The 15,622-nt window shown below is 39.4% G+C and overlaps 1 protein-coding gene across 2 annotated transcripts; it reads left to right on the top strand.

The window, feature by feature from the left end:
• Window positions 1-2: 2 nt before the first annotated feature.
• Window positions 3-15,356, top strand: LOC117966346 (MAU2 chromatid cohesion factor homolog). Of its 2 annotated transcripts, XM_034912249.2 has the most exons (20): window positions 3-236; window positions 1,331-1,348; window positions 1,860-1,925; window positions 2,281-2,376; window positions 2,560-2,654; window positions 3,513-3,539; window positions 4,034-4,061; window positions 4,867-5,022; window positions 5,612-5,758; window positions 6,352-6,442; window positions 6,632-6,735; window positions 7,105-7,182; window positions 7,676-7,741; window positions 8,566-8,649; window positions 9,040-9,089; window positions 9,780-9,857; window positions 10,221-10,332; window positions 11,094-11,184; window positions 12,968-13,095; window positions 13,538-15,356. In XM_034912249.2, the coding sequence occupies exons 1-20, from the start codon at window positions 3-5 to the stop codon at window positions 13,610-13,612; spliced, it is 1,824 nt and encodes a 607-aa protein (XP_034768140.1). In that variant the 3' UTR covers window positions 13,613-15,356. The 2 variants fall into 2 exon arrangements, with proteins under 2 accessions (XP_034768140.1, XP_034768141.1); XM_034912250.2 differs by lacking the exon at window positions 3,513-3,539.
• Window positions 15,357-15,622: the final 266 nt, after the last annotated feature.

Below are 15,622 nucleotides of genomic sequence, written 5' to 3'. Positions count from 1 at the left end.
AAATGGCGTCTGGCGGTGAGGCCCCGGAGTCTTGGTATCTAGCCCTGCTAGGCTTCGCGGAACACTTCCGCACCTCCAGCCCCCCCAAGATCCGTCTCTGCGTCCACTGTCTCCAGGCTGTTTTCCAGTTCAAGCCGCCGCAAAGGGTCGAGGCGCGGACCCACCTGCAGCTCGGATCGGTGCTGTACCACCACACGAAGAACAGCGAGCTGGCCAGGAATCACTTGGAGAAAGCGGTAAGGGAGGTTCTAGGAAAGGCCGGGGATCTGAGAGGGAAGCGGGACAAATGGCAGGCCACACCGGGAAAGCAGAGGAAAAGGGAGAGATGGTGTTATACACCCCAGAATAGTATTAAAAATAAACTAGAAATAATGAGGGAAACGGTGGAGCAAATACACTATAATTAGAAAGCATATTCTCTATAACATACTAATAATAATTACGTTAAAAAAAGAATCATTCGGGCAATAGTCAGAGATTTATTCCGCACGTAAGCTTTGAATTGTAATACAACTTAAATAAAATGAAATGTAAAGCTAAAAACAACTATTTCTAATACAAAGAGCACACTGTGGACGAGTTTAAGAATGTCAGGTGAAGTGCCTGACTTGCTATGGGACATACCGGTTATTAATTAAACATTTCTAAAGTGTTATGTGATTTTAATTTTGTATATTATTATTATTGTTGTTATTTTCCCGTATAAAGTGTCTCGTTCCCATATAATCCTATGTTTTAATATTTTCAAGCTGTAAATACAAGCAGATTCGTTTTTGTTTGGAGAATTAATATTATTTATTTTTTTAAAACTAAAGGATGAAATCAAACAAACTAAATTGATGAATTGAGGGAACTACCTTACCTGGAGGTGTTGACAGTTTTTAACCAGTCAACATGCTGTGACGCGCCGGATCAGTTCATTATTAATAATATAGGAGTCTAGAAGAATTTGTATTTACTTCCTTTATTTAGGGCTCTTGAAATAAGAGTTCATTTTCCGCAATGTAACTACGCCCCTTATATGATCAGTATCAGTATTAGACAGCGTCATGTTTCTATATCAAAAGCAACACACAGAGACAGTGTGATATGACATTCTTGGAATAGCAAACTTTTCAACAGTCATCGTTTTTTAAAGTGTGTGTATATATATATATATATATATATATATATATATATATATATACACACATATATGTAACAATATATGTTATATATTGCAATTCTGACATTTTAATTTACCGTCTTGAGCAATTTTAGCTTGATTCATGTGTGCAGCAGAGCCATGGCACTAACATTTCTCTTTCTTTTCTTTTCTTTTCTTTTTCAGTGGTTGGTATCTCAGCAAGTATCCTTTTTCTGTCCGCTGTTTCTGTTCACGGCTATGGGAGACAGGTTCAAGAAAACATCATGGAGACTGATGGTTACATGTCAGATCACTTCAGGGGTTGACATATTTGGCAGATGCATTTGAAAGGGTAGAACTAGTCAAGTAGCCAAATCTTTTGGTAAATGATTTAATTTGTGTGGGCTCACAGATGATGCATATATTAATACTCTGACATGTTATAGGCACCCAGGCGGTGTGATATCTTTATTACAAAAACTGGGTTACATGTCCAGCTGACAACAAGAGGACTGTTTTAACCTGTCTGTACACATACATGGGATTTCCTGTTTCTTTTTCTGAATAATTATTTTTAAAAATACTTTGAGGAACCTTCAGAAAATGGGAAATGTATAAGCCTCTAGTCTAAAAAAAAGTCTCTTCAAAACTGTCTGCACATTTCTTCATTTAAGGATAATGACTAATTATAATAATAATAATAATAATAATAATCCTTTACAAAGAACTCTAGATCCCTCAATTTGAAGATGTTAAATTTGAAGCTGCCAGTCTTTTATCAGAACTGTATTGCCAACAGGTGAGTGGTAGTTATTTATTTTATATTGAACATGATGATTACACATGTGTAATGATCATGAGAGAATGGAGATTTGGGTGTGTACCCATGATCTTAACTATGCTGAGAGGTAGACGATCCCCCCCCCCCCCCCCCCCGCATTCTCCCTGCAATGAGAGTGAGGCTTGTTTGTTAGGTTAAGCTTGGATTTAATTATTCATCACATCAATATTGGTCAACATCTCCTTTTGTAGTTTCTCAATCTTGATTTAGTTTGTCTGAAATATTTTGTAACTGTGCAGAATATTTTTTTAAGAAGCGTCATCAGTTTCCGTACAGTCCTATTGTCTTAACAAGAATCTTTTCGTTGTTTTAGAATTTGGTTGATTCAGCAAAGCCCCTTCTGCGCAAAGCAATCCAGATCTCGCAACAAACACCATACTGGCACTGTCGGCTCCTGTTTCAACTTGCGGTAAGCACCGAGTCCTGAGTTGAGAGTTGGCACAATTTTTTCCCCTTTTATAGTCTTGGTAAAAAAAAAAAATCATTGTGAGAAGGCTATACGTTGAAGCTGTGGATTCTGAGCAGGAGTAAAAGTAACATTTGCTGCTGTAACTGTACCTCTATTGAGCTCCTCTTCTTCATTGATTTATAGCAACTGCACACGCTGGAGAAGGACCTTGTGTCAGCGTGCGATCTTCTGGGAGTGGGAGCGGAGTATGCCAGGGTAGTGGGGTCGGAGTACACCAGGTAATATAGTCGTTCTGATGTTCACCTTCCTGATCCTAGGGTGGCATACAGGGCGTTCCAGCAGTCTGAAACCACAGTCGGACCTAAAAAGAAAAACAGGATCGTCACAAATGTTGCAAAAATATATATTTATATATTGTCCATGTTCTCCATTAACTCGCAGGCATGGTGGGTGCAAACCCTGTCCCATCCTCTAGGTCTGATCAAGCAGCCTATGGTTCCAGACTTCTGAAACACCCTGTTTTAGTTTTATTTATTATATATAGTGTTTGTATGTGGAATCCAGAGAGTAAAATGTAGGATAGCAATTGAATGTTACCGTATTTCCACACTGCATTTCTTTATAGTGGTCACCATGATTGGAATATGGGGGTGTCCCTTTCTCGTGTGTCTAGGGCTTTGTGGTCTTCATGTAGCCCATGAAAGACAGTCAGAGGTTTTATTGCACAGCTTGATCCTTCACCTTTTGAAACGGTGGAGCCTCGTTCGGGGCTGGTTAAATGCGGCATGAATGGTCCATTCCAGTCCTCTTTTTTTTTTTTATTCCTGTCTGGTCCCTAAATCTATACAGTCTAAAATGTGCACAGGAAGGCCACAGCAGGAGAAGCTGTATATTCAAGGTTAGGCTGGAAGGAAAACATGTTCTGGAATGGACTTGTGCCGGATTTGATCAATCCTGTAATCTCTTTGTCAGAAACTTAGTAAATACAAATTGCTTCATCAGAAAGAGGAGAAACAAAAAAAAAGTGTACATCATTTTCACTGGAGTGTGAATCACGTTTAATACTTTTCAGACTTCAATTGTGTTGCGTGTTAGAAATTTCAGGAACTTTAACAGTGGTTTTCTATTACAAATAGAGCGGACAGGAGCATTTTGTTGTTGAGGTATGTGGAAACGTTTCTTTTTTTGATAATAAAAGGTGAAGACCTCACTGAATTTTCTGCTGTGAGGGGGGAAAAAAAATTGCATCTGACATTTTGATAGAATGTTGTTGTTTTTTTTACAAACACTATATATAAAGTAATGTATTGATCTTGTATGTTGCTGTGTGTAGTAGTTGCATGCATGAGCAATGCAAACTAGTATGGGCAGCAACATAGGGATTCAAGTTGTTTTGTTATAGCACTTTTTGTGCCTTAGGTAGGAATGAAAGATCAATGCTCTAATGTAGAACAGAACTGTCTTTAAAATATGAAGGGTATCTATCCATTGATCTATCCTAGAATTCATGCAAAGTGTCTTTGTCTGTAGCAGTTATGAAAGAATGTTTAATGCCTTTGAACTTTGTAATGTCATATGTGTATTTTTTAAAATGTTGTATTTACTTCTGAATACATATTTTGGCTTTATTTACTTTATGTATTTATTCTTTTTACAGAGCACTGTTTCTCTTGAGTAAAGGAATGGTAAGTTTTCATCATGGTTTCTTTTTTAAATTAAAAAAAAAAAAAAAAAGTTTTTCGCAGCAGTGTGGAGTAGTGGTTAGGGCTCTGGACTCTGGACTCTGGACCGGAGGGTCGTGGGTTCAATCCCCGGTGGGGGACACTGCTGCTGTACCCTTGAGCAAGGTACTTTACCTAGACTGCTCCAGTAAAAACTCAACTGTATAAATGGGTAAATGTATGTAAAAAAAAAATAAAAAAATAAAATAATGTAATTGTATGTAAAAATAATGTGGTATCTTGTAACAATTGTAAGTCGCCCTGGATAAGGGCGTCTGCTAAGAAATAAATAATAATAATAATAATTTCGATACAATGGGGGGGGAAAAAAAGTTTGTACAGGGTATTTAGAATAAAGAAATATTCCAGTCCAGTGAAATGTAAAAGCAGTTGTCAGAATACTTTCTGGAAGTGTTTTAGTTTCCAGTATTTCCAGTAGCAGATGGAACACTTGAATTATGTCCCATTAAAGCGTGGTGCAGGAATTTAAGAATTTAAATGAAACCCAATAAGGCGGCAAGGCTTAAAATAAATGATGATTGCCCCAGTGTTCAGACTGCAACTTTACTTTCATGAGCATTGATGCACCTGTCTTTCCTTAACAAGAACGTGGGAATCATTTTGTATTTTGTGTAAGATCATGTTAACCTAAGTTGTGTGTATGTATGTGTGTATGTGTGTGTATATTATATAGGTTTAAAATAAGGGGGAATAAATCTTGTAAAATATGTTACTAATAGATAATGTTGTGTTTATTTTGTAATGGCAGCTGCTGCTGATGGAGAGGAAGCTGCAGGAGGTGCACCCCTTGCTGACGCTGTGCGGTCAGATCGTGGAGAACTGGCAGGGAAACCCCATCCAGAAGGAGTCTCTGCGAGTCTTCTTCCTGGTGCTGCAGGTCACGCACTACCTAGACGCTGGGCAGGTAAACACACAAAGCTTCTGTTAAAAGATGTAGGTCTTTAAACTGGAAGAAAGCCAGGCAGCTGTGGACCTTGACTTCAAAACAAGAATTCTAAGATTAAACCAGGGATGGAAAGAAGACCCCCATTGCATAGCAGTTTGATCCAATCCTGATTTTACTAGGAGTTTAATAAGACACACCTCAGATTGTTCCCCATACTCTGTGGCTAATCAAGCTTGTAATAGAACTTGGAATGGGTGAAACTGCTGTGTAATAGGAGTCATTGCCATCCCTGTTAAGCTATAAGAAACTAACTAGACAGTTGCCTAGTGCTTTCTTCAGTCTAGTGATTAAGAACTGTAAACGTACTGGTACAGGTAGGGAGGGGTCATTTGTCTCAGGAGTGGGTAAGAGGTATGAATTCTGGGGAAGGGTAGAAAAGGTTTACCCATAGAGAGGAAAACCCTTAACCCGTTCGTCTTAAACCTGGTGATCGTCTTGGAAGCTCGACTTTGTTACTTTATTGTTTTTTCTTTCCAGTTCTAGTTTGTTTTAATTCAATCTGGTGGTGCTCTCCTCCCTTCCTCTTCCTCCCTCCTTCTTGCTGCAGGTTAAAAGTGTGAAGCCGTGCTTGAAGCAGCTGCAGCAGTGCATCCAGACCATCTCCACGCTCCATGATGACGAGATTCTGCCCAGCAACCCTGCCGATCTCTTCCACTGGCTGCCAAAGGAGCACATGTGTGTGCTCGTCTATCTGGTAAGCGCTGGCTTTGTTCAGTTTCGCAGTAAGACAGGGGCTGTTAAACCCTTTTAAAGCTCCAGTACTCACTCATGGACCTTGTTCCAACCGTGCCATTAGTTATTGAATTTAGCACTGCATAGCCTTTGTTCTGAACTAGTCTTTAACTATTCAATTGAAGTGTTCAATTAATTAAGTAAATAGATGGCTCATTGGAACAAAGTCCTGGTTTGCAATGGACTGAAAGAGCCACAAAAGAATACCACTGCTTTAAAGTGCATTTCCTAAGAATAAAAAACAAATTTAACTAAAGTGATCAGATCCACTAATTTTGTTTAGTTTCTTTTATTTGTGAAGCGGCACAAGAGCTGTCTTCTTGGGCACGTAATGTATTCTTTTCTATGGTTAGTGAAAAAAAATAAAGAATACATCTGAAGACCCCCATTGCATAGAAGTTTAAACCATTCCAGGTTTTACTGCTCACATCTGGGCATAGACACACCCGTTTGTACAGGTAGCTTATTTAAGGCTCACAAAATCTCTGTCTCAGCTCCGTGAGTTTAAAATAATGAAATAATCCGAGATAAACTGCAAATGTTTTGCGTTTTCAGGTGACGGTTATGCATTCCATGCAAGCAGGCTATTTGGAGAAGGCACAGAAATACACTGACAAAGCACTCATGCAGTTAGAAAAATTAAAAAGTAAGTACCGTGCCATGGTCAGCTGCAGAAAACCATGTTGTGTTTCCTATCCATGCTATAAATGCACTTTTTTGTGCTTTTTTGCATGTTTCTTGGCATGGTAGCTTCTTGTACATCACAGATTTCACATAAGCCATTGAAAGTGCTGACCGCCGTAGTATTTTTTGTGTGTGTGTGTGTTTTCTCCAGTGCTGGACTGCAGCCCGATCCTGTCCTCGTTCCAGGTAATACTGCTGGAGCACATCATCATGTGTCGCCTCGTCACCGGACACAAAGCAACCGCACTGCAGGAGGTCAGCAAGGAGCGCTCGCATTCATTTATATTATCATTGTAGTCCGGCATTAAAACCTATACAGAGCTGTCGAATGATGCTTCTGTCTATTTGAATGTTAGGAATTGCTCTGTATTTGAATGTTTTCCGCACGCTATGAATGCAGGTCGTGGTAACCAGTTTTCAAGGTTCAGACGCCTGTAACGAGACCCTTAATCCAGATTTATTTATTTTCATTAATTGAATTAGAATTAATCCCCACGGAGCACTCAGTTTTTTTTACTAAAGCTGAATTTTTGTCCTTGGCTTGAAATTAAACAAACTAAACAAATGCACTGCTAGGGTGTACTCTGTCGCTGCGTTAATAACTTTTGTCTTTTACTGGTGCAGATATCCCAGGTGTGCCAGTTGTGCCAGCAGTCCCCCAGGTTATTCTCCAATCACGCTGCTCAGCTCCACACTTTACTAGTGAGTACACCGCTGTCTGCCAGAGACGCTTCATACTGTGCCTGTATATCTGTCCAACTGTCCAGCTATCTCGTAAGGAGGATATTTTTAGTGGCAGGGTGGTTGTATACTTGTGTTGTGCGGTCAGACTTCTATACTAGGATGTCTTATCTATGATGACCACTGCTATGAATCCCACGCTCTGTAATTCATTTTCAGCGTATAGCCCTCTTCTTTCAAATCACCCTGCAGTTCCTAGCTGCCTTCAGCAGGGGGCTCAGTAACTCCACCCTTTTATTGTTAAAATTGCAGGTCTGATTTGCACTGTGTTTGTTTTAAACCAGGAAAGACAGTAATCAAGTAATCAGCTTGTTGTGTCAGTTAAACTTAAGCCCTGCTGTGTCAATATAGTAATCTGTCCTGTTGCTGATGGGAACACCACTGAAAACAAACTGTACTGACTTCCTAAATAAGTGGCTAATGCTAGTTTCCTCTTTCCTGTCCCCCCCCCCAGGGTCTTTATTGCATTTCTGTAAACTGCATGGATAACGCAGAGGCACAGTTCACGACAGCACTGCGGGTAAGTGGTCTAAGAGATCCTGGGTCTCTACACAAAATTACATTAAATCTTCCCAAAAGTAAAAACTTGAAGTGACATTAAGATTCTCTGCGGTCTTCATTTGATAGAATTAAAGATTGTCTCCCATCGGAAGATTTACAGGAATAAAATCAAACGTTGGCGTAACTGTAAATAAAAATGATTACAGGCCCTTTTTTCATTAGATTTACTTAACCTCCGACTCCACTGTCTGCTAGATGACTTGTGGTGAAAGGAGGGTCAGTAACAGCCGAAAGACATCCACACTGATCCTGCCTGTCAGTGTCTGCGTGTCTCTGGTTCAACAGCAAGCATGGGCTTGACCAGGGCAGACCTATCCTAAACTGCTCCCTTCTGGCTTCAGCTCACCCCTGCAAGGGAGATGATGACCCTTTAGTTCATACAGACGCAGACGCGCCCTGCCTGTCGGAGGGAGAGTAATGGGGAGTGACCTGCTCAGATATCTGGCTGTCCATCATGTTGACAGCTTGTTGGGCTTGACAACTCTCCTTGTTTACGTGTTGGTGAAAACTTACCTGTGTTGTCGATGTCAACAGCGATCACACAGACATCCGATTTCGATGCCACCAAGTCGATGCAATAAACATGAAGATGCCTTAAATCGTCCTTCAGCTGTCCCCCCCTTCCCTCCCTCTCCTTTGTAATACTTAATATTTCATTTTTATTTATCAGGAATGGTACACTGAAGTAAAAAAAAAAAAAAAACTTTATATTTAGCATCATGGCTTGCCATAAAAACAGTCCCAGGTCATTTGAATTGACGTTGTGCTGAACCTTTTCTTCAGCTGACCACGCATCAGGAACTGTGGACGTTTATTGTGACCAACCTGGCCAGTGTCTACATCCGAGAGGGAAACCGGCAGCAGGAGGTCAGTAACGGAGGTGCTATGTTAGGAAGCCTTCACATTCATAGAGGGTACAGCATGGCACGCTCAAGAATGCCCACTTGTATACTAGTGTGACTTATCAAGTACTCGAACTGACGGCTTAAGTAAATGAACAATTTAAAGATAAGGCTGCAGGAGGGCTTATCGAATTGCTAAAATAAATAATGGAGAAATTCTACAAAAAGGCTAACAAAAATGAAGCAACATTACCCCATAGGCTTGAGGTGTTGGGATCCATCCCAAGTAGAAAAAAAAATAAAAATCCTGATTGGAAACTTTAACAATATTTTTCATACTTCATAAATGCATGGGCAGTAAGCAAATTAAATCCTTTTTTTTTTTTTTTTTTTTTTTTTGGTTTTGCGTCTGCAGCTTTTCAGTCTGTTGGAGAGGATAAACCCTGATCACAATTTCCCTGTAAGGTAAGAGAACTCTGTTCAGTGAGTTAAGAGAAACAGGAACACTGGAGGCAAAACTTAAACTCTGTGCCGGTTGTAATAACTCGCTGCTCTTGTTCTTTGACAAGAACATCTGACAGGGACAGTGTAAATAAAACTCTATTAAAAGTCTGCTTATTTAATTAAACACATAAGACCTTTAGCATTGAGCAGCATTTGGATAAGGCTGTAGAACCTGATCTCTTAAGAGTGGTCTAATTGGTCAACATCACGTTGGTAATCTTGTGTAAAACCCTTATTTAAAATATTACATCAATATCTATTCAGTTGATCTAAACAAATGGTCTCAGTATTGCCACCATTGAAATCCTTAACAGAAACCTTCTGGAGTTTTCATATTTTTACAGGCAAATAAACTAAAGAGAATAATATACATGGTTATATAGATCTATAAAAGTTGTTTCTTACTAGTTTTCAGTGTCTTGACAGCATAAAGACAAATGCTATGCTTCCTTTTCAGTGGTGGAAAAAACACTTATTGCATAGCATTTTCACCCATTCCATGTTTTACTACGAGCTTGATTAGCCACAGTGTAAAAGTAACAAGCTTGTGGTAAAACCAGGAATGGATCAAACTGCTATGCAGTGGGAGTCTAATTTCTATCCGTTATTATCTTTAAAAATAAAACAAACAAAAAAAATCTCTTTTCCCAGTTCCCACTGTTTACGCGCCGCTGCTTTCTACATCAGAGGGCTCTTCTCCTTTTTCCAAGGACGCTACAACGAAGCAAAGTGAGTAACGACAGTGACGGGTGATTTAACTAGATTCCGCTTGCTCTGAACGGCCGAGGAAAAGCGAGCGTTCAGTCTCGCAACGCTCTCACAGATAAGTACAACTGCTGCAGTCTGCTCTTTTCATTCGGAAATATCCCAAAGGTCACCTAAATACTGTTAATTGGATCTATCCACCACCCCACCCAGAGACGAAAACATAAAAAACAAGGATTTATTAAGTTAACGCTGCTAGTTTCTTTGCGTCGTTTTCAGGAGTCCCTACACGGACTCTTGCTGCATGTGTGCAGCAGAGTACCTAGCAATAGAAAAGGTGGCAAGTATTCTATTGATTTGAATTTTTGTATTTGTCCCCTTCTCTAGGAGATTCTTGCGGGAGACCCTGAAAATGTCCAACGCGGAAGATCTGAATCGATTGACGGCCTGTTCACTTGTTCTGCTCGGACACATATTCTACGTTCTGGGAAACCACAGGGTAAGCACTGCTTGTAATCTGCACAGAAGTCTGGTGTTACGGGAATATCTAGAGACAGTGTGGTTCTTTTGGCTGAAATTGTGAAATAATGCATTGATCCGTAATCAAATATTTCCATTCTCAGTAATCTAGTTTCAATTTGCACGTGTTCAGGGGGATAAGAATGATGACATGTTCTATGAGTCTTGTTCCAGCAGGTGTGATCAGGGACTCTCTTAACAGATACAGTACAGCCTGGATAAAGTACATTGTATAATCCCCTACTGCATTATCTGAACTCGTGTGATTTAATAAGTAAAGTTGTACATGTCAAATTGAATTCTCCTTAATCTTTACAGTCCAGAAAGAAGAAAAAAGATTGCAAGTACAAAACAATCCCAACATAGGCAATTGAATGGCTTAAAAATTGTTCGAAAAAGTTTTGAAAATGAGCTTCGACCTATCTACATGCCTTGTAGACTGTATTCTGACTCTGGTAGCCTGTTGGTTTTCATCACAAAAACACCAATATCAATTTACATTAGCTCATGTATTATCCATGATTTTTTAACACACTTTCTTAAGTGGGATGCTTACTTAATTTATCCCAAGTTAAGACTGAACCAAAATGTTCAGCTAGAGGCTTACTGTACCTCTGGTGACTTGAGTTAAACTCTGACCATCCGCTGGACATTATAAGTCCAGACAAGTAAAGCAGGTTGTTGGGGTAGGAGCTGGAGCTGGTCTGCAGCTAACCTTGGTTCATGCGCTCTTCCCATCAGGAGAGCAATAACATGGTTGTACCAGCCATGCAACTGGCCAGCAAGATCCCAGACATGTCTGTCCAGCTCTGGTCATCTGCTTTGCTGAAAGGTAAGAGGCTACAAACTAAAAACTGGATTCATCTTTTTAGCATGTTTTAAACAGAGCTTTAGTCTTAAGGAAGCAAGGGAAGCATGTGTTTCTGGCGAACTCTCTACTTGAGACTACAAATAGAGCACTGGGCGATTCGCTGATTGTAATGAATTTTAATTGAAGCTTGCAACAAAAAAATATGGCAATCAATAAACAATTAATAGGTTAATCATGCTTTAATCACCACATTTATATCTGAATTACTTTGTTGCAACTTGGTAAACTATTATTAATAATAATAATAATAATAATAATAATAATAATATTATTATTATAATAGTTGGTTGACTGAGATGGACATGTGCAGATTTTAAGAAACCTCTCAAAGGATGCACTATCCTTTTCACATCTTTACATCACGTTCATGCATTTTAAGTTGATTTTACAATTTAATATTGATGGGGCTGGTGTAGAAAAACAGGCAGGCGCTCGGCAGAACAGATCCAGGTCACCTCTGATTCCAGACTTTGCCCTCATGTCAGGCTGGTGTGACTGGCCAAGCACAGAATATAAATAACCCTTCTATCGCCCAGTCACTGTAATCTTAGGTGTTAACCTCCTTTATAAGGAAATAAGAAGTCCTGCAGGACTTGAGCTCTAACTGCTGCTTAGTGCCTTTTGGCTGGACCTGGACCTATAATATTGTTCTGCTATAAATAGAAACTATCGGGCTGGCATTGCACAATTCTTACGCAGTGTCGAGGCATTGTGAGGTTTTTGCTAGCCACTGGTTCAGTTATGACTTATTGCAATATGATACAATGACCATTAGAGAGCATCTGTATCTGATGGTATACTTATTTTGGTCTCAACAGCACTTTTCTCTGTGACACGAAACCTGTCCCCTGTATTTAGGAATGGGACAGGGCTTTTTTTTGTCTGCGTTTTTGCTGTGTTCGCTGGAAGCCACTCAGTTTAACCACTGGCACGAATGTCGTTTCTGACAGCGTACAGTTTCCATGTGCTGATACAATGTCTGTCAAATGCCTGCAGGAAAGGATTAGCAAGGAAAAGCATCTATTGAAAACTTGTGACTAGTTTGGCACCGTCTTGCAAATAGTTCAACGGCATAAACGCTGGGCTCATTCCTTTTATAATGTTTTTGGAAACACCCACAAGGGTTTATTATTTTTGACAAACACAAGTTTCAAAGTTGCCTTTATCCAAAGGATGTCTATATATTGTTATGAATTTGTGGCAGGATCCCTTGAACATGTAGGGATAATAGCAACCGGACAAGCTTAGATCGGACGAATGGCCTCACCCTCGTCGTAAATGTTCTTCTGAAATATCTCAACGGTTAGAATATCGTATAGGGGCAGCACGATACAAGCTGTGTGAAAATGAGCATGTATCTTATACAGAACCCTGTAATTATTATTATTATTATTATTATTATTATTATTATTATTATTATTTTTTACTTTATAGTTGATTAAGAAAAAATAACAAATCTAATTTGTGTTATGTCATTTCAAACATTACACAATATCCAATACAAGGTTTACGATGGCTGTATCTTTGAATATCAGGGTGTACTATATATTCTAAAGAAATTTCACATGGTTATATCACATCAATATTCTTTAGAATATCTATTTTACATTCCAAAGGAAATTTCTGTTGGCTGTATCGTATCAATATCAGGGTCTACCATATATATAAATTTATTATTATTATTATTATTATTATTATTATTATTATTATTATTATTATTATTCCCCTCTCCCTTTCTGTGCAGATCTGAACAAGGCGTGTGGGAATACGATGGACGCTCACGAAGCTGCTCAGATGCACCAGAATTTCTCCCAGCAGCTCCTCCAGGACCACATCGCAGCCTGCAGCCTTCCTGAGCACAACCTCATCACCGTATGACACGGAGACACTTACCTTTACACTGGGGGAGGGAGAAGGGGGGAACCAGGGAGGGGCGACAGTAATACACTGAATGCTTTTATAGCCTTTGCCACCCATGACGCTTCTCATGGACTTTTGATAAAATAAGGTGTTCCACACTCTATCCATGTAATGTAAGTCATAGTGAGGGAGCTGATATCGGAGCAGTTGAAGCATGCATCTTGAGGAACCCAAATTTCTTTGAATTTTCTGTGGACATTAGAAGTAAGAAGTTCGACAGACTACGACTGCAAAACCAGTCAATATAAAGTGTAGAGCTGTATCGGGCGCTAGGTGGCACAGGGGGGTGGCACTCCACATGCCTAATTTATTATTTTGTATAGACACAGCAGCTTGGATAAATTAAGATAGGCGCTCCATGCAAGTTCACTGACCATCTCCTTCTGTGTTGCAGTGGACAGACGGACCCCCTCCAGTGCAGTTCCAAGCCCAAAACGGACCGACCACCAGCCTGGCCAGCCTGCTGTGAGAGGCTGCGCACTTCAGGGAGACATCGCGGGGGTAGGGAGTGGAGAGCGCATGTGGAGTCCAGAGGAAACAAAGCAGGAGCACTATACTGCCATTGACCTACAATATTGTATCTAGATCTCTTTTAGATATTATTAACTTATGGTTCTTTCTATGGTAGCAGAGGCTGTATGGACCTCCCTAATAGGAAAGGCTTTTATATTGGACAAGCCTGCGCCTGTTCTTGAGACACGGCTGTGGACACAGCGTTGCACAGTCATCCGGACAGAATGTAGAGAAACAGTTGTAAGAAACACCAGCCAAATGTTGCGCTGAGCAAGAAGGATAGGGTCGGTGTAAAACACTATACCACGGGACACGCCAAAACCAGGGCTGACAGGAAAGCGATCGTCCACCACAGTGCTGTTTTTTTGGTTTTTTGGTTTTTGTCATGGCGGAAAATTTCACCACGCTTTCAAAGTTCTAGACTGGAGACGATAGAAGCTGGATAACTTTTCCGAAGCTGTGGGTCGCAGTCCAGTGTGTGTGTCGCCCTTCTGAATCGATGGGAGACTTTCAATTCAACAAGCAGTTTTAATTCTTTTTTTTTTTTTCTTTTAAACAGTTTTAATACTGCAGTATTTGATTAAACAACCACATTTCACTTCATACCACCACACTGAGGAATGTTGATTTCTTTTTATATATTAAAAAAATGACAACAAAAAAAATCTCCCTACTGTTCCTACGATATTTGCAGGCAGCCAGCTAGCTGGTTCTTTCTGCTATAAATACACTTTGGCTAATGTAGCTTATGTTGTATATACAGTATCTATGGTGTGCAACCAGAATTTAAGAGCAGCTTCTGAATTCAGAGGTAATTCATAAAGGTAAGGGGACATTTAAAAAAAAAACTATAAGAAAATAAAAATTGAAAGCTGCTTCCTGTTTTAATGTAACACAATTGATCCTGTACAGTTTAAAAGCCAATTTTCTATTTCCTATGATAAATGAATCCTCGTCATCTGGAACTCTGTTTACTCTTAAACCCTGTACTGTAATGGAGATCCAGCATATTTTTATCTATTCAGGAACACGTCACATAACATTTATTGTCACAGTAGAAAGGCCCTTTCTACTGTACCCCACAGAAGCTTTCAGCGACTGTAGTCGCATATCCTCCCCCCCCCCCCAGCAGGTGTCACTGTTGAGCAGTTTTTGAAGCTCCCAACACCTTGGCAGGTTTTATTATACAAACAAAAGATATTAAAATGTTTTGTGTTCCCTGTGTTTTTTTTTTTGTGGTCTCTTATCAATTGTTGTCTTCTATACCTTTCAGCAACATCCTAGTACCTTCTCTTTCCTTTGTAATTGTTTTCATTTCTCCTAAATGCTACTTTTGTATGATATATTTCACCATGCAGGTTCATATTTTATTAGCTGTACAGATCATGACATGGAATTAACTTTCTTTTTGGGTTTGTTTCTAGTAAATAGACCTACTTTTTGCTTAACGCTGCAGTTTGAGGAAAAAAAAAATATATAAAATTTTGTAAAGTTTGAATATTTGTATACCACACTTAACAATATTCTCAACCTTTTATTTTATTTTCCAAATATTCAATATTTAGTTTGTATAAAGATTGCAAAAGGTGTTTGAAAACATTGTGTACCATCATAGATTTTTTTTTTTCTTAGTCGAACATTTGTTGTATAGTAACATTTGCTATGATAAAGAATTAAACTTTTTAATGTTGTCGAGTGTATATTCTGTTCTCTTCTTGGTTTTTAGCCTTGCTGTATCCTACACACATTATCTGGAACTATAACAGATACACTGCAAGTACTTTTAGTAAGATGTTATACACCTGTACACAGATCTATTCTTTTACGAATTTGGCGCTTCTACCCATTTCCATCTGTAACCTGCCAGTCCGAATTGCAGTCTCTCCCCTCCTGGGCTCATTATGAAAACCTGTCACACGAGTTCATCCAGTTTTTTTTTAAAAAACAGACTCCCATGCCACACCAC

The sequence above is a fragment of the Acipenser ruthenus genome, chromosome 49 (genome assembly GCF_902713425.1).
Source record: "Acipenser ruthenus chromosome 49, fAciRut3.2 maternal haplotype, whole genome shotgun sequence".
NCBI lineage: Eukaryota > Metazoa > Chordata > Actinopteri > Acipenseriformes > Acipenseridae > Acipenser > Acipenser ruthenus.
Note: the sequence above shows the minus strand (reverse complement) of the source record. Positions and strands in the feature narration are given on the sequence as shown.

What these genes read in the sequence shown, in the direction of transcription:
- LOC117966346 (XM_034912249.2), top strand. Translation starts at nt 3, where the DNA reads ATGGCGTCTGGCGGTGAGGCCCCGGAGTCTTGGTATCTAGCCCTGCTA. An exon ending in CTCAGCTCCACACTTTACTA is followed by an intron (nt 7,183 to 7,675) that starts GTGAGTACACCG and finishes CCCCCCCCCCAG; the next exon opens with GGTCTTTATTGCATTTCTGT. An exon ending in AGTTCACGACAGCACTGCGG is followed by an intron (nt 7,742 to 8,565) that starts GTAAGTGGTCTA and finishes CCTTTTCTTCAG; the next exon opens with CTGACCACGCATCAGGAACT.